The sequence below is a fragment of the Talpa occidentalis genome, unplaced genomic scaffold (assembly GCF_014898055.3).
Source record: "Talpa occidentalis isolate TD23 unplaced genomic scaffold, MPIMG_talOcc4v2.1 talOcc4.11, whole genome shotgun sequence".
NCBI classification, from domain to species: domain Eukaryota; kingdom Metazoa; phylum Chordata; class Mammalia; order Eulipotyphla; family Talpidae; genus Talpa; species Talpa occidentalis.
This window is the reverse complement of record NW_023601104.1, coordinates 71433975-71453695: the sequence shown is the minus strand read 5'-3', so window position 1 is coordinate 71453695 and position 19721 is coordinate 71433975. Positions and strand designations below refer to the sequence as shown.

The 19721-nt window shown below is 36.5% G+C and overlaps 1 protein-coding gene across 11 annotated transcripts in view; it reads right to left on the bottom strand.

Moving 5' to 3' along the window:
- Positions 1-19721, bottom strand: part of SYNE2 (spectrin repeat containing nuclear envelope protein 2) — a 308736-nt gene that overhangs the window by 113772 nt on the left and 175243 nt on the right. For all 11 annotated transcript variants that reach the window (XM_054690979.1, XM_054690990.1, XM_054690998.1 and 8 more), the window contains exons 52-58: positions 16423-16688; positions 14010-14169; positions 10937-11092; positions 8513-8653; positions 7121-7303; positions 6069-6206; positions 795-980 (exon numbers count right to left, since the gene is read on the bottom strand). In XM_054690979.1, the coding sequence (XP_054546954.1) occupies positions 795-980; positions 6069-6206; positions 7121-7303; positions 8513-8653; positions 10937-11092; positions 14010-14169; positions 16423-16688 (1230 nt within the window). The remainder of the gene's footprint in view (positions 1-794; positions 981-6068; positions 6207-7120; positions 7304-8512; positions 8654-10936; positions 11093-14009; positions 14170-16422; positions 16689-19721) is intronic.

The window sequence follows — 19721 nt, the reverse complement described above, 5'->3', positions numbered from 1 at the left end:
AGTTTGGAGCCATTCAATTTAAGATAAACATATCTTTACAGGTCTGATGCAAATGAAGAATGAAGCAGAAAGTACAGTAACTGTTTACAGTAATAGGTCCAAATTATAAGGAAAAATTAAATTATATTGAAATTATTTTCTGCACCTTATATTTAAGAAGTTATAGAAAAGCATACAATGAATTTTAGTGTAATTTTCAACACTTCAATAACCAAGACTATTTAACAATTATTGTTCCCAGAAGTTACATAAGTGTGGTATAGGAAGCATAACTGAGAAACAAAAGGTAAACAATTTGCTATGTGACTTTGATATGTGACTCCATTCTTAAATAAATCTCAGACATTTTAAGTCAAAGTAAATAAAATGCTTTTTAAATCCAGTGATTGGTAGATAGCAGCCCCTCATTAAATACTTGCTATTGGTGAATGAAGTTTTGGGAGATTATCTGTTTTAATTCCCTCTTTGCTAATCTGTGCTTCTAATCAATAACACATCTCTGACAAAGGGAAACAATGAGCTTATTTAATTAGGATTATTCACTCTTTAAACAGGACACTTCAGTACTGAGAATGATATGATTTTTTTTGTTGTTGTAGTCACACTGCAAAATAAGGTAACATACAATCCAAGAATAAGAACATAAATGAAAAAATTTTAAAAAGTGTGTCTTTCGATCAATGTTTAAATCAATGTGTCTTCATATAAATAAGAGCTGACTAACCGGTGTAACTGTGATTTGCTAATTGAAATGTTAATTAAAAATAAGTCAGATATTTATAGTGCAAACTTACATCAGCCATTCGCTGAATCTGTGGAAGACTTTCCATTATTTTTTGTTGTAAATCTGCTACTTGATGGCTTAACTCTTGTATGGACTGTGCTAAATCATCTGTTTCAAAAATTATTGACAAATCTTCTAAATCTGTGAAAACTGAATGTAAAAGATTGTACTTCTGTTCCGAATCTTCCAATGCCATCTAGATAATGCGTAAGAAGAAAAGAGAGCAGCATTACGATATTGAGAGAAATTGATTAAAATTTAATTCAGAGGAAAAAAAATTGTCTCAGCATGTAAAACTCCTATACATTTTCAGTTTCATAATGAAAACATTGAATACTCTTTATTGTCAATGGCTATGAATGACTTTAGAGTGTCCGTCCCATTTTATGGGTTTGTGGCAAGTATTTTTATATCACATAACCCTGCTCCTTTCAACAGGACACCTTATCTGTAGTCTATTCATTTATGATTTGGAACTGGGGACAAAAAAAGTCTTTTAGGCTCTCTCCAATTAGTTGCTATTGTAATTTTGGGAACTGTGGGCTTGAGAGGAATAAATAAATTAAATGGGTATGAGAAATGAAGAGGAAATTCTGGGACTTTCCAGTCCTGGAACAAAGTCCTTCTTACTGCATGGTGCTACTGATTTCCCTAAGATAGCCCTATAAGTTTATTAGAAGTTTCTAAGTTACCTTGAACAACTCGAGAAACTTGATACCAAGTGAATACTATCTGATAAAACCAAATAAAAGTGGAAAATATTCATTCTTAGATGTTACTCTTTACAATTTTCTTCTTTTCTTAACAATGTATTAACTTTCAAACTTAAGATTTCAAAATATCTCAGCCACCTGCTGAAAATGTTCAACCTGCTAATATAGTTTTCCAGTAATTCTATAAAAAATAATTGCATTTACTGATGCAACTATAATTCTAGTAAAAATGTCTAAAATTAATCAGGTTACTCAGAATTTTATATTAAACTTGTTCAAAACCTAAAAGGAGAAAACTTTTAGGAAAACAAAAACTTAGAGCCAATGCTTTTCATCAATAACACCATTTACAATAACATTAAACACTATACATTAGGTAGAAATTCAACAATATACATGCAAGACCTGTACACTGAAGACCACCAAACACAGCTGAGAGAAATTAAAGAAGACTAAAATAAATAAAAATATAAATTGTATTCCTGTACTGAAACAGTCAATATGGTTAAGTGTTAATTCTCATGAAATTAATCTATAAATTTAATGTAACCTCACTCAAAATTACAAACCTTTATACAGAAATTGACAAGCTAATTCTAAGACTTATATGGAAAAGCAAAACACCCAGATTAGCCAAAACAAATTTGAAAAAGAAAAAGTTGTAGAATTTAGGCTATCTCATTTCAAGATTTCCAATAAAGCTGTGATAATCAAGAATGTCGTATAGATCAAAGACACATAGATCAAAAGAATAGAAGAGCACAGAAATAGACATACATATATGAAGTCAAGTAATTTCTAGCAAGGCACCAAAGGAATTCAATGATGAAAGCTTTCAATAAATGGACAACTGGACATTGCTACAGAAAAAAAATGAATCTGATTTTTGCTTCATATCATAAACAAGAAATAACTTGAAATGGATCATAGAACTAAAACTAAAAGTTAAAATAATGAAACACCTAGAAGAAACATGGAAGGAAATCTTTGTGATCTTGTATTAAAGATTTCTTAGCTACAACATAGAACAAAAGTCCATAGAAGAAAAAATATTGTTAAATTGGACTTCACCAAATGAACATTTGTTCTCTAAAAGACAATAATGAGAGAATGGAAAGAAAAGTCACAAGCTGGGAAAAAAAAAGTGTATTTTATCATATACTTGATAAAAGACTTGTTTTAAAAATATTTCAGAAATGACTTTTAAAACTTAATAATAAAAAGACAAGTGACCCAATTAAAAATGGGCAAAAACAATTTGAATAGACATTTCACAAAGGATGCATATGAATAAATAAGCATAAGTATTTGAAAAAATAAGCATATAAAAATACTCAAATAAGCACATGAATACTCAAAAAAAGTAAACAGAGAAATGCCATCTAAATCAAAATGACATACCAATACAGGTCATTAGAATGGGTAAAATTTAAAAGACAGACCATATTAAGTGCTGACAAGAATGTGGAACAATTAAATCTCACACTGCCAGTGGGAATGAAAAGTGGTATAGCCATTTTGGAAAGTAATTTGAGTTTCTTTTCTAAATAAACACCATAAAACCAGTAACTGTACTCCTAGGAATTTACCAAATAAAACTAAATGAAAACACATGTTCGCACAAAGATTTATATCTTAATGTTGATAGCAGCCTTGCTCGTAATAGCCTGTGGAGGCAGCTTCTAGGCTGGCCCCAACGATCCTCATCTCTTGGTATTCATCCCTCTAGAATCAGTTGTCTTGAAGTAGGCTGGACTTACTGATTTACTTCTAATAAAATGTGGTAGAAGTGATAATGGTAAGATGTTACTTCCAAGACAAGATGATAAGACTATTTCTGTCTTAGGAGGTCCCTTTCATTCCCTTACACTGTTGATGGTGAGGAAAGCAGCTGCCAAGCTGTGAGGGAGACTTGTGAGGGGCCAATGTATTTGAGTATGGAAGTAGATCTTCTGAGGCTGGAAGCAGCCATGAGAATGGGTTAGAAAGTATATCCTGTCTCTTCCTTCAACCAGTTGAGCTTTTAGATGAGACCATAACCTTGGCCTACACCTTGACTGCATTCTCATGTGAGACCTTGAGTCAGAGGCACTCAGCCAAACCATGCTTGGATTCTGCATCCACAGAAACTGAGATAAATGTTTGCTGTTTTAAATTACCAACTTTTGGAGTAATTTATTACTCAGTAATAGATATTAAAGGCCAAGTCCCAAATTGGAAACAACCCAAATGTCAATTATTAACTGGTAAAGGGATAAACAAATTGCGTTTTTCCACAAATGGAATACTACTCAGCAATCAAAGAATAAATGGCCTTTTAACATAACCTGGATGAATCTCAGAAATCTTATGCTGAAGTGAAAGAAGCCAGGCACAAAAAACTCCATACTGTATGGCTACATTTATGGGTTATTGTCAAAAAGGCAAAAGTACAGTAATCAAAAGCAACGAGTGACTATTTAGGACTTAAGACAGGTGAAAGGGGATTGACTACAAAGGGGCATTTGGAAACTTTTGGGGTGATGGAAATGAAATTTATATTGATGGTGGTGCTGGTTAGATAATTGCATGCTTCTAACAAATCTCCGTTTAGTTGTATACTTAAAAATAGCTGTATTCTATTATATATAAATTACATTCAATGAAGTTGATTTAGAAAATTATCCTGTGTTTTACTATGACAAATTATATTTCAATAATCCTTAATTACAATAGCAGTCTTTGTAGAATAATCTTTAGATTATAAAAACTGTTTTAACAAACATCTGGGTACGAGGCTGTAGTGCAATTGAAATAGATTTTTCTAGTTGTGAGTTTGGCATTTCTTTGAGTCATTTTAAAAAATTGATTGCCTGACTATAGGAAGGGATATCCTAAAAGTAGGATGACAATTTTAAAAATAGGGACAAAATGGAGAATCACAGCTAACTAGTGATTTGGGACTGACTTCACATTGGAGGATTTATTAGGATACATTCTGTGGGAAACCATCCTACATATCCCCTTGTCCCTACTTCTCCACTCCATACTAGATTTTAAACAAATCCCAGCAATTAGGAAAGTCCTAAATAGTTTGAGAGCACTTTCACACTTAGACATTTGTGTCCGCAGAAGGAAGAAAAAATCCAGTTGCATTTGCCTAGGGTTTACTCTTATATGTATTGTTTTTCAATTCATAATAAGCATTTGGGGAAAAAAAAAGCATCATTCTTCTGTCTTTGCAAACTCCTTGAAAATGGTGAAAAATATAAGTGATTAGAAATAAAAAGATGACAGGCTTTGGGGAAGTGAAGAGTCAACCCAAGGGGGCTGGGAGTGGGGGTGGGGGGAATCACAAACAAAAGGAAAAAAAAAATAAATGGGGGAAATGCAGTGTTTTTGTAACTGTTACCATAGGAGGACAATATGCCAACAAATCTCAAACATCAAGGAGGTAGGAAGTCTGTGATTCACTTAGGAACACACTGTGCTATTCTAAAGATATCAAAAGGAGTTGGATCAAATTTGAGGTCTGATTACTCTAAAAATTGTTATAGAATAAACCCTTTCCTAAGAAATTCTTTCTCATAGCTGAGTAATATGAGAGAAGGGAATTATGGCTTCAAACTAAAATTTAAGCCAATACTCAGCATCTGGAAGATTTCTTGGGAGTCATGGCCCAAGTCGAAAACTACTTTCATTTGTTTTGTCTTTGCAAAGTAACATAGAGATACAAGGCACCGTAGAGTACCAAGAAAAATGAGGAATTTGGAATCATGGCATAGTAGAACTGGGAGGAACAATGGATTGATTATCTAATGTTTTATAACTGCATATATTTAGCAGTTTAATATAATAAAACACATTTATTATCTCATAGTTTCCGTGGCTCAAGAGTCAGGCACAGTTTGGGTGCATCCTCTGCTCAGGACATCACATGGTTACGATCAAGGAGCTCTCTGGACCTCAGAGTTCCCTCCCAAGATCATTCAGGGTGTTGGTAGAATCCAGTTGTAGGACTGAGATCCCAGCTTTCTTGCCAGCTCTCAGTTGAGAGTCACGTTCGGCTTTTAAAAGGTGCCCTGGGGTTCTGGCTCCATGGCCCTCTAATAATATGGCAGCTGATTTCCTCAGGTCATCAGGGGACACTCCAGTCTGCTATGAAGGAGTCTAAAAATCATGTATTCATGCTTAATCATGTATTCAAGGAACTGATGATCCCATCACCTAAGTCACATAAGGTAACCTAATCAATGGAACAACTATCACATTCATTTCCTGCCCACACTCAAGGGAAGAAGATCATGCTGTTGGGACTATTAGGAGTCATCTTAGAATTCTGCCACTGAAAACCATCACTGCCAGTCAGTTCAACATTCCTATTTCATAGATGGGGGAGCTATGGAAGTCATGCTATCAAAAAAGCCATGAAGTAGCTATCAGGACAGAGACCTAGAGCTTACCACTCTCCCAATTGTCATCTATGAAGAAGTTTTTCAGGAAAGGGAAAAAAAAGCACCATGGTGGTCAGCTAAGTCACTAATGATCATGCAAATTCGAAGGCTCACAGGAAGGCCTGAAGGAACTCTCACCTGAAGGATGCTGGCACGCTGACTCAGCAACTTGGAAGAATCATAGTCAGCAGGATTCACCAGCAAACGACTGGTGTTTTCTATCCAGCCCTCGGTACTCTTCAAAAGATCGTGATATTCCTCCATCTTAATTGTGGCCTGTGAAAAAGAGTTAGTATCTGCCCATTCCCCCTCCAGTTCTGACCCAAATTTTAAGACTAACCCTGGCCCTAGGTGGAATGATTTTAAGAAAATCTTCCCCAACACTTTGGTCTCAGCAAAGATTCCAAGTTAGCCAACTAAGTCATTTGGGTCCCATTGTTTTCCCTTTCCTTTTTTTTTTTTTTTTTTCAGATTCTTGGAATCTGTCTATCTATCGTTTATTTTTGAAGTAGTACTGCCTTACAACACTGCATGTGATTTGGGGGACTAGGTCACACCTTTTCAGATGTACAGCACCACACCACACCCACTGCCAAAGTACCCATATTCCTTTACCCTAGATCATCAGGCCCCTCCCCACTTTGTTTCCATTCTCCCTCCCCCTCTAGTAGCTTCAACTTTCATCTTATGCTTCATTCTCAACACTGGATTTGTATTTGGTCCTCCTGTACAGGGCCTTGTTCAGTAACATTCAAGATCCTCTAAGATTAGGACCCTGCTTACTCTTGCTGGATAACTTGTATGACTCACTCCCATGACCTGTACTTGGAGAGGGGTGAGGGGCATCTTGTCCTCCCCACACCCCCAACCCCTGCCCACCCAGCCACAACACCCTTCTGTGTTATTGGCTCCCTCTATGAACTCCTGACATTGCCTGATCAAAATTCCCTGACACATCAGGAAGCCCATTGCCCGCCTGGTGTCCAGCTGTGGTCTGACTTCTGGATATTTGTTTCTGCCTGCACAAGCAGAAAGTGCCCACCTGAACCCAATGTGTTTGGCTCTAGCGCAGGTCTTTAAACTGGGAATTCAAGGGGAACTGGCAGCTTCTGAACACATAGTTTTGTTCTGTTTTGAACCTATTGCATTATCACCACATTTGATACAATTATCATATGTTACGGTTCTACCTTATTTAATTGTGAGGTTCTAGATTCCGCTCTCTGTGATACTTGCTGGTACCGCTGGAAAGGAATCATCAAGTTATCCATCCACTCTTGAGCCTGTCCTGGGTCCTGTTCAACGATGTCATGAACTTCAGAATCCAGCTCATTTAGCCTGGCATGCCAGAGATCCAGCTCATCCCACATTTTCTGGAAAGGGATATAAGAAGTAAATTTGAATGGTTTGTGGTGTCTATTCCCAGTTTTCACAAGGTTTTTATATTTTAAATGCTACCAAAACAACACCACATAGATAACATTACACGTAAAGTTATCCACTTATGCCTAGCAACCTCCTGTGACCTAAAACTGAAAAACATTTTTTTCTGATCTCTCTTAACTCTCACTGTGTCCATTTCAGTATGAATTAACTGTAAGGGAGCAGAGAGACCTGGACATTTCCTGAAATGAATGACACCAAACAAGGTCAACATAACCCTGATCTTTCAAAAGTAATAATGAGGTAACATTATGTTTAAGAGGCTTTAGTGAGCATCTGAACCTATTTATACCGATATATATATATGTACTTGAGCTGACAATTTTTGTTAAATTTAAAAATAAAACTAATAAAAAGAAAATCTGTGCTCTGAGTCAGGATTCATGCAGTGGCAGAAAATTCTAGCCACATATATTCATTGTACTCCTTTTGGCTCAAGAAACCAATAGGAAATAGGTTGGATTCAAACGTGGATTTGCCTGGGTAGAGGAAATCTCAAAGGTAAAATATTCAATTCTTACTTAATATTTGCTTAAGAACACAATTTCCAGAAGTAGAAAAATAAAACTTGTTAAATTGCTTATTAAGAGTCCAGTATTTGTTCAATGGTGAGTCATATTGACTTATTTTAAAATCTCTTCATTCATATTAGATTTCCTGAAAATGTAGCCTAGAATAACAATGCTTTCCAGATAGAGGTGTTTACTTGGGAGTAAAGGAGTAGAATGTTTTGTGTATGTACATTTTTCTCTAAGACTTCATTTTCTAAGCTATTTTACAAGGGAATTTCTGTTTTTCTTTTTTCTCTTGAAAGTCTAAAGAAAAGCTGGTATTAAGAACATATCTTATTGAAGTCTTTTTAAATCAGTCTTCCCAAGACAAGATCTTAACTTATAAAAAAGCTAGTTCACAATCACAGACTCTCGGGAGTTTGGGTGCATTCCAACTATGGAAAAATAAAAAGAATTCATAAATGCAAACTTGTTCAACAAGTCTCTGCAGGTATGACTGTTAGCTAAGGGTACCCCTATGAATCTGGGTAGATTCTCTGTGCTTCAGTTCATCCAAAGAGCATAACCTGTGATAACTGATAAACAAGGGGCGTACCAAATACCAAAGAAGTTAAAGGAGGTGGTTACCTTTTGAATTTCTTGAGCTTTCTCAATATTTTTGCTTTTCTGTTGCAACATCTTTTCTACATTATGAAGCCCATTGTTAATTTCACTTATTTTTCTACTCATTGCATATGACGGTGAGATTTTCAAGACTTCATTGCTAATCTGTTCAAAGGACAAAGACACACATTTGATTACAGATCTTCTGGGCACTCTATTCACTGGTTTAAAAGATACAAGTGATAGTCACATGGCTATGCAATTTAACTTTGGAAAATCTTTTAAGGGCTAGAGGAAAATTTCCAAACCATACTGGCTAATGCATTAATCAAAGGAAAGTTTAGCAGATAAGGAAATGGCAGCTGTGCTGACATGTACTTTTCAAGTTAAACTGAAAAAAGAAAACCAACAACAAATTATAATCCACAATCACATATTTGTAGAATGCAATCCAATGTGCTGTGTTGGTAGAAATACCCAATGAATTATTTGAAACATACCCCAATGGAGCAAAAGATAGGAAAGTATTCCTGGGAGATAAATTAAATGGTCTTTTCATTTTGTGAGAAAATCTTCTGCATAGATCTGTTTTCAATGAGCCAAACTTATTCTTAAGTGGATTCTCATTATAATCATTCACCTTAACAGTGACTTGGGTGGAATAAACTTTTAAAACAAGCTATTTCTTGAGGATGCATAAAACTTAGTTTTCCTCTGTGTTTCTAGCATGCTTTCACAGCAATCAGAAATCTAGCAGCTCAATAGTGTAATTTTTCAGTGTAATCATTCGGTGTAATCATTCAGTGAATGACTTTCTTAAGAAAATAATTTGTGCTAGTAAAGATGATAAGTGAATGTTGAATATATCATTTTCCCAATATCTAAGTTGGTTTCCTTGTTGTTGTTTTTGTTAAGTTGTGTTGCTAAGGCATTCTCCAGGCAGCCACTAAATAACTACGTAATGCATTATGCTTTTGTATAAGCCTTTTTCCTTTTAAAAATCACTCTTATCTATACAATCACTGAGACTAAAAAACTTCCGATATATAATAGGTAGACTATAGACACAGAAACAGAAACGCAGCCTAAACGACTTCTTTAAAGTCACATATCAAAGTAGTGGGTGAACTTGAACAGAGACTTGTCCAAGGAATCCCTGTGTTACCAGACCCTAGAGTCCTTGGCTCTTTTCACAGTACAAGATTGTTTATACTTTTATATGACGTTTACATTCCACAGACCACACACAGTCAACATTTTTAGAAAAAAAAAAATGATCCTGTATTAGTTTTTTAAAATTGCTATGTTAGATTTTTATAGCTTTGCAAGTAGTACCACAAAAGTAACTTTCTGAGATTTGGGGCAGTTATTGTCTTGGTAGAAATGCAACTCATTTCTGTGTACATGATTTAGGAAAAGTAAGCACTTGCTTTAATTGTACTGTGTTGCTTACATTTTTAAGACACATCACACAATAAAAATCAGTAGCTTTTTTTGCAAATATACAAGTAACAGTTGAAATTATCAACCCTAAATTTAAAAGACTAATTTTGATTATTAATGCATACTAAGGATTTTCACAGTATTCACAAGAACAACATTTAGTTTTTCTCGTAACACTTAGTATTCTCTTAAAATAAAATCAATAATATATGATCCTTAAGAAAGTACCTCACAATGGCTTTTCCTAATAGGAGTTTATTAAGTTTTTTGCCCAGGTTAGAGTTTCCTAAAAAATCTGTCAGAAATGTTAACCAAGTTGAAATCAGATGTATTGTGCATTTAAGATTTATTTGACTTATTAATTTAGAGGTAGTCGAGGCTCCATAAAGCAATACAAAAATCCGGTGGGTGGAGACCCAATAGAATTTTGTTGCATTGGTTTTAGGCTGCTTTTAAACAATGTCTGAGCGCTATGAAACATTTCCCACCCTTTCTTCCAATCTGAACTCTCAGGTATAAAGGTCTTCCCAGGTATGCTCTGTGAGAATTCAGTTACCATCATTATTACAAAGACATTTTGTATTAAGCACTAGTGAGTTATGAGGTTTGTATTCTTATTGCCCTTGGTTGCAATTTCAAATGTTAGCTGGGAACATCTTTTAGCACAACATATTATTCATATCCAAAATTTTAAAGTGATTCTCCAGTAAAAAGAAAAAAAGCCAAGTAAAATATGAAATGTAACTTTACTTTTAAATGAAAGGGGAAAAAATAAGTATCCACAGCTAAAAATAAGCAGACTGTCTAATTCTGTTATCTCCGTCATTTCTTTAAAGTTACTTCATCTCAGTATTCAATACACAAACATATCACTTTACTGAATTCTATAAAAACAGTCATGGCTGATATAAAGGGCAGATGAAAATGTGACATTAAATGTTATTTCTCTTCTTTATAGTCATTCAATACCATAAAGAATAACACTGGTACAAACATTATTATTACCTTCTCATCTACGTCGTCTAAAGCTTTTCTGCATTCTTCCACCTGAGATTCAATCTCTGCAGGGACTATGGTGTACATTTCAGAATACTTGATTCGCAGTTTTTCCATAATATTCTCAAAAGTTACTTTCCCTTTCTTAAAAATGCTTTGAAGCTCCTAAAAACATCAAGAGAGTTTCAATACTCACCGGATGGGGTAAAAGTTTAACTCTAAAAATGAAAGCTGCTCCCCAGCACATCCTTAAGATTTAAATGAGTAAATTTTGCATGACAAAACTTCAGTATTGATACAAGCCGATTAAGCCTGAGAGATACTCAGTTTAGTCAGAGGATGCTTTCTAATTTGTAAGAATGAAACTTGATATCTCTCCCCAGTGTCAAACCATTATCCTCAAAAGGCATTTACAACAACTCCAGCTTCTAAAGTACCTCAAGGATTTAATGACATCTCCCTTGCAGTCCAGATCTAAAAAGCTGTTAGTAGCAAAAAGTTTCAAAGAAGTTTTTATTTTGTTATTAACTTGTTACCATTTCTGCTCCTTCCTACATTATCATCACAATAATTCAAGGCCACTAAAAGCCCCAAGCTTGAAGCAGAAGTGTCTGCTTTCATGTAATTGGACAGCCCAGAGGAGCTCAGCTTCTTTCAAAAGGGAGGGTTCCAGTTCCATGCAAAGAATGTGGGTTTTAGGAGATAAAAGAAACCTAAACAGCCTATTGGTTGTGACCTAGAAACAAAATCTGATCTACCTTCTCCTGCACTAATTAGAAAGGAGAAACTCATTTTGTTTGGCAAAGTTTCCCAAAGATCAAGTGGAAAAATACTTGTTGACTTTACTGTGGCTTTTGGGGGTGGTTTTGTTTTTACAGTAGTTGTTCAGTGGCATTGTTGGTGTTAATGGACTGAGTCACTGCACTGGAGAATGACAATTCTGAATGAGTCTGTGATGTGTCACTTTTTTCCTTTCCTTAATCTTCAACAGAGAACAAATCGAGAGAAAGTCAAAGAACAATTGCAGTCAGACAAAAGTAGTTTTTGAGGAATAAGTATATGCTGCTTTATCTAGACTGAGTCTGGGAGTACAGTTCTTCATTCAGTGCCACAAAGAGATGGCTTCCCCATGAGGACAGCTTCTGTGAGTAAGTTTCTGTGAGAAAGATTAAGTTTCCCTTCCCAATATTAATGACCAAAAGCTCTAACACCAGCACGTGACTTCTGAGCTAATTCCCAAGTGTCATTTTTTGCCTATCACTGGCCTGAAATAAGAAGAAATCATTCTGAAAAAAATGAATTACCAAATGACCCTTAGCATGTGTACTGCTCCTGGGAGAGAATAAATATATTTGGTCTTGTCCCTGGCACAGAGCTTCTAAAATCCTTGGGGGGCCTCCCTGGTGGTGCAGTGGGTTGAGCACAGTGCTGTGAAGCTGTCTGCAGCCTCTGCAACACGGGTTCGATTCCCTGCCGGCCGGGGAGATGCCCACATGGTACAGCAGACCTCTCCTGTCTCGCTTGCTGCTCCCCTCAGCAGTGCTTTTAGTACGTCTGCCTGTTCTGCTCCCTGCTCTTTCTCTGGTGAATCCTCTCACCCTCCCACACCTCTGACCTGTACTCCAGCCCTTGTATAAATCTTTTAAAAAAATAAAAATAAAATCCTTGGAATTTTCTGGGTGACAGGGTGAGAGCAACATTTTTGTTATACATGTCTTTTTACCATACTTGATTCTTTTGCCAAGCAAAATGGGGGCTGGGTGCTATTTTAAAGGACAAGTTAACCTTAGCAATTTGATCAATCATGTTTATACAATGGCAACGCCATAAAAATCTTTCAACTCTTAAATGATGGAGCTGATGAATATATGGAGAACTGGGGAAGAAGGGTATGCCAGACAGATATGGAGCCTCCATTCCCCATGTCCCCAATACTTGCACTATGTGTCTCTTCCATTTGTCTGTTCCTGAGTCATATCCTCTGTAATAAACCTGTGATATATTCTAGCAAATTACTTGACCTGAGAAGGAGGTCATGGGAACCTTGACTTTATAAACTGTCAGCAGTTCACAGAGGTCCAGGAGTAGTGATTGGTGTCAGAAGTGGGAGTTGTCTTGTGAGAGTAAGCCCTTACCAGTGGGGACTATGCTAACTCTGGCAGTTAATATCAGAAGTAAATTGAATCACAGGAGATTCAGTCCAGAGAGTTGGAGAAAATAGGTTGCTGTGGGGAAAAAAAAAAAACCCACCATATACATTTGGCATCATACATGTGAGTAAAAATAATTCCACTTCCATCAGGGATAAAATATTACATCCTGCTCAAGCAAGCTGTCTAACCTACTACTCAAAGGTGGTCTTGTTAGGGGGAAAGGATGTCCTGAACAAACTCCATGCAAGCTTTGTGGACTCCACCCCCACTCCATCAAGACACTGGGAACTACAAATCCCATGATCCCCAAAGGGAGGTTGTGAGGACCTGAGGGTGGAGTAAAGTAGCCATTTTCCCTGTTTGTGTTTTTAACCAGCAATGTGAATGGGGGTCACTCTCTTGGCCAGGCAGCACTTGGTCTCGGTGGGTCATTTGGGATTCCAGGTCAGCAGAATGGGTAGGACGCATTTTAGAATTTATCTCCCTCTTTTTCTCCCTGAGTTATTCATTCCCTCATTTCCCCTTTCCTTGTAAATTAACCTTTGATTAACCTTTTGTGTGTGCTTGCAGTTTAAGTTACCTTTAAGCATGCAGGTGAGGACCCACAGTCAGGCAACCCATTTTATATTGGGGTTGCTCTGTAACAGTCTGAAGACCTGGTTAAACAACACACCTGAAATGTGGCTGATCAGTGCTGCTTGGTCTAGAATGGCCTACCTCACAACTTGGTTTCAACTTTGTTCTCTGTCTCCTCCAAACACACTGATCTGTGACTCTGTACACACCATGCCACAGGGCCTTTGTGTGTATTTTCTTCTTTCCTGGATTACTCACTGCACTCTTGTCACCCAGTTATCTTGTCCCCAAAGACTTTGGATTCAAGACCATGAACTTATACCAGCACATTCACTAGTTCATTCCCCACTTACCTCAAACTGTTCTGGGTGGTCTTGTGATTCCATATTTTGGAAAGAAGTTGTGGTCTGCTGAAATAAGTTCTTTAAAGTAATTATTTCTTTTGTTAAAGAATGTCTGTCTTGGATTTCATTCTGTATCAATTCCTTATTTTTTTGAGCTTTCTGAAAAAGTCTAAAACACATATCAAAATAAAATTTTTCTGTCTTCTTAAGACCTGAAACCATAAAATATATAGAAGGAAATATAGGCGAAACACTACGTGATTTGCACATCAAAGATATCTTTACAGACACATCACCCAAAGCAGTGATAGTGAAGGCAAAGATAAACAGCTGGGACTACATCAAATTAAAGAGCTTTTGCACAGCAAAAGAGACAATAACAAAAACAAAGAGAAACCCCACCAACTGGGAGAACATTTTTGCACCCAACACTAATGATAAAGGACTGATCACAAAAATATGCAAAGAGCTGATGAGACTCAACAACAACAAAGAAAATAATCCAGGCAAAAAATGGGCAGAAGAGCTTAAAAGAAACTTCTCTGAAGAGGAAATGCAAATGGCCAACAGGCATATGAAAAAATGTTCAACATCACTTGTCATCAGGGAAATGCAAATCAAAACCACCATGAGATACCATCTTACACCAGTGAGAATGGCACATATTAAAAAAACTAGCAACAACAAATGTTGGCGAGGGTGTGGAGAAAAAGGAACTCTCCTGCACTGTTGGTGGGAGTGCAAACTGGTCCAACCACTGTGGAAAGCTGTATGGAGATTTCTGGACCTACTAAACATAGAGCTTCCATATGATCCAGCAATTCCACTCCTAGGTATTTACCCAAAGGACACAGAAACATCCATTCCAAAGAACACCTGCACCCCTATGTTTATAGCAGCACTGTTTACAATAGCTAAGCTTTGGAAACAACCCAAATGCCCAAAAATAGATGACTGGATCAAGAAGATGTGGTACATATACACCATGGAATATTACTCAGCATTCAAAAAAGATAAACACATGCAATTTGCAGCAACATGGATGGCGCTGGAAGGGATCATGCTCAGCGAAATAAGCCAAAAAGAAAAAGAAAAATACCGGATGGTCTCACTCATAGCAGGAATCTAGAAAACTTAAATAAGGGACCAGGAAAATGAATAACTATAAGAAAGTGAAAATCAAAATCAACAAAAACTATGAACCAGAGACACTTTTAGGGGGGGGGGGGTGGGAGGGGAGGGATTGGGGTCAGAATGGGGGGGCTGCAATTGTATGGGGAATATAACAATAAAATTTATTAAAAAAAAAAAAAATTTTTTCTGTCTTCTTCTGTGAAATAGTTTTATTTCAATAACTAACACAATTATCTATATAGCTCACAAAAGATTTTTCTTGAGAAAAGTACTAGTTTTTAATGATTTATGTACTGCATATATAAACATACATCAAATTCTATCACTTAATCAAAAACCTTTCCAAATTATTCACCACAAAACATGCTCTTTTTATACTTTACATTTAAATTGCCATCCCTAACCTTTTTTTCCATGTAACCCTGAATTCAACTGAACATGACTTAGAGGTATCAATAACATCATGGGTGGGTTCTTGAGGATAGAACACCCCCGACCTTTTTCTCTCTATTAGCCAACCCCATTTGCTATGGTGTAGTCACCATTTTAGTAGAGGAGCTTAAGTAGGTAAAACCTTTCTGTGAGCAACTTGGTAAGTAACTCTAGCTGTAAATTTATTATAACTTTTGACCCAGTGATTCCACTTCTTGGCAACTTCCTCAGTGGATTAATCACAGAGGCAGATAGGCATACTATCATAAAAATATTCACTTCAGTGTTTTTATAAAATTAAAAAAAATACAATTTAAAGGTCCTTCAATATTGGGAACTTGGTTAAATAAATTATGGCACATCAAATAGTGAGATATTATACAGCTATATTTAAAAAAAAACATTTAAAGGCATAGGGAAATAAGCATGACAATGGGATAAATGATTCCACAGACTACAAAACAGTGTAAGTACTAAAATTACAATTTGTCTAAAAATATCACAGTAAAAACAATGAAAAAAAGTGATTTAAAGTAGTTGTTGCTAAGTGGTAAAATTAGAGATGGAATTTTTTCATTCTAATCCTTTTTGTGTTCTTTAAATTCCCTTCAATGAATATGTATTATTAAGGTAGAAAAATAGCAACAAAAAATTCATAATATCCTGGGTAACACCAGGATGAAGACATGCTTATTTTATTATCTTTTTTAATAATAGTTTCCATTATTTTTAATATCTATTAGTATATGGGCTCAACTCAATACCATATCATTTGTCATTATTTGATAATATTTTTAGATTCTCAAAGTTCAGTATTTTCTAAATTTTAAGCTTTATAGTTTTCCATAAATCTTACTTGTTACATCGTTCTTGCATAGATGTAATCTCTTGAAATGCTGGAATAGATTCCATAGCCTCTAAGTTTTCAGGGACATTCTGTATGCCTTTTATGCGCTGAAGAAGTAGGGCCAGTAACAGCTGCTGGTTCTCCACATTCTGTTCATAGTGGTGGAAACAGTCCAGCAGTTCAGAGAGTTCCTCTGTGCTGGCTGCCTCCTTTGTTTTAGAAATTTCAGGGAGTTCTTCTTGAAGATTATCTAAAATAATTGCTTCTCTTTCAATCTAAATAAACAAACAAAAAAACAAACAAAAATGGTAAGCATATGTTTACCACTTCAAAACCAGAAATAGAAATCAGAAACCAGATTTTTTGAAAACTGACAATTCAAAGGGTTCCTGATACCATAGCCTAGCTCAGAGTAATATTTATCTTCTTGAAGTTGGGAATATTATTCCTCCATTATCATAATCCCATAATCTCCAGCTATTGATGACACAGATGAGTGATTGAAATGAATTGCTGTTATGAGCTAAAGGAAATACTCTTGAATATTTCTGTTGAATAAAGGAAATACTGTTGAATAAAATATTTTTCCCTTAGATAAATGAAGCAATATTTCTCCTTAGAAAACCATTGACAGATGATTGGATAAAGAAGATGTGATATATACACACAATGGAATACTATCAGCTATAAATAAAGGCAAAATCCTGCCATTTGCTACAACATGGATGGACCTAGAAGGTACTGGTTAGTGAAAAACTCAGAGGAAGAAAAACAATGCATGATTTCATTTACATGTGATACAGAAAGAAAAATTGCAGCTGATTTAAATAAGACAAACAAACAAAAAAACCCTTTTTAGACTATAAAATTGAATTCGTGGTTACCATAAGGAAAGAGGGAAAGGGGAAGAACCAGGTAAAAGGCATCCGATTGTATGGTGAAGGATGGAACTAGACTTTCAATAGTTATATATACAGATGTTGATTTATAATGATACACAGATGAAACCAATACCATATTATAATGCGATGTTACTTCAATTAAATTTCACTTATATGTGGAAACTAGAGAAACTGAACAAAGGGTTAGGGGAAAGCTAAACCTTGCAAGCTGACAACTGATTGAGGAAGACAGTAGGGGAGTGGAGGGAAAGGGGTCAACACATGGGTGAGAGTGGGCCTCCCTGGTGGCGCAGGTGGTTGAGCGCAGCGCTGTGAAGCTGTCTGCAGCCTCTGCAGTGCCAGTTCAATCCCCGCCAGCCGTGGAGCAACCCACGTTGCGTGGCAGACCTCTCCTGACTCGCCCGCTGCTCCCCTCAGCAGTGTGTTTCAGTACATCTGCCTGTTCTGTTCCCCGCTCTGTCTCTGGTGAATCCTCTCACCCTCCCGTGCATCTGGCCTGTACCCCAGTTCTTGTATAAATAAATAAATCTTTAAAAAAAAAACAAGGGAATATGGTGATGGATCACAGGTGCTATAGTGGTGTGAGAACCACAGGGAACCCACCTGAGGGGAGAAATCAAATACTTCACAAAATTTAACAGTGATGTAAGAAAATGAATATGCATTTTTAAAAAGGCCATTAAGGTAGAAAAAATTTGAAATACAAACAAATTCATTTTGTCACATATAAAAGTACCAACCATGGTAACAGACTCTTGCATTTTTAGGTCTTTACATGATATAGCTTTTATTGAATGGATAAAAGCTACTATAAAATCTTACATTGATTTGATATTGTAAAGATCATTAAAGTTGAGAGTTTAGTGTTTAAAAGCCAGGATGTTAGTTTGAATTTACTCATTGTGAATCTGGACAAGTTGCTGAAGTTCATGTTTCTGACTTTCCTCATTTATAAAATGAGAACAGTAAAAATCTTATCTCATAGGATTCTTGTGAGGACAAATGGGATAATCTAGAGAGTAACTTGCCCCCATAGGAACAAACAGGCAAAGCTTTCTTTACTTTTCACTTTTTAAATTGTGGTTCCTCTGGCCTAACAGCTGTTGAGCAACACATCATTCCTAATTCTTCTGGCCTCGTGGCAGTAGAACATTTCATCCCAACAGAACCAAGCCCTACGTCCTTGGTCTTGTATCCCCACCCATTGCAAGGACCAACTTGGCTAGGACCTCAGAACCATTAACATGGGGACAGGGTATGTTTCTGTTTTATCACCTACAGGACCTCCTTGGGTTCCAAGGAGGAACATCATGAACCAGCATCAAAGAAGGATCAATTCTATTCCAGAGCTCTAGCTGTTAGTGATTTAGTCACCACCTGGGATGGATCCCTTTCCATCAACTGGAGACTGCTGTACCTGGCTTGGTGAACATCAATAAACCCTCTGGACTCTGGGCTCAACAACAAGCTCTATGGACTCCATCCCTCCTCCAATGTGATAGAGCACATTGGTGCTGCCTCTACATCCAATCATGTAGCCGCCAACAAGCCATGCTGATCTGCCAGACCCCTCTTCATCATTTCTCCCATCTTCCTCTTGCCCATATAATAGAAAGAGGGGACATGTGGGTTCCTATGAGCTGGCTACCAGCTGGCTACTCATGGGCAACTGTGACCTATTTGCCATCTACAAATCACAGCAGAGAATTCCTTGACTACCTATGGGGCATACCTCATATCACCAGGCAGGCCTGGGGATGCCTAGGCTGCTATTGACCTGATTACGTGACTATTTCCATGGTGGTCTTGAGATAACTCTGCCTGTGATAATATCAAATACTTTGCTGATGCAAATGTCTCTTCATGTGTGGTCATGATGTCCCCTTCCCTGCCCCTCGTAAAACTTTGTCTCCCATTCCAAACTCACCCTCCAGACTTTATTCCTCATACCATTGTCCCATGATCAGCTTTCACTAGCCTGTGTAATTTCAACAAATGGCACAAGAACTTCTACTCAAGTAGCAGAGTCCTGCTTTGCAAACCTGCTCCATTACTGCAGGATAATACATGTAAAATGCTTAGAATTCCAACAGACATACATTAAGCATTTGTACTCCTTATGTGAGGACAAATTTTGCTTGTGATACTCTTTAAAAAAATACATTTTGCCACAAATGGCAAGGGCTTATCTATTTTTATATCTGAGTAGCATTTTATTTTTATATACACCACATCTTCCTAATTCACTCATCTGTTATTGGGCACTTAGCTTGTTTCTATAACTTATCTACTGTAAATAATGCTTCAATGAACACAGGACTGCATATCTTGCTTCAAATTATTGTTTTTGCATTTGTTACATAGATACCTAGGATTACAATTACTGGATCATATGGTAGATTTGTA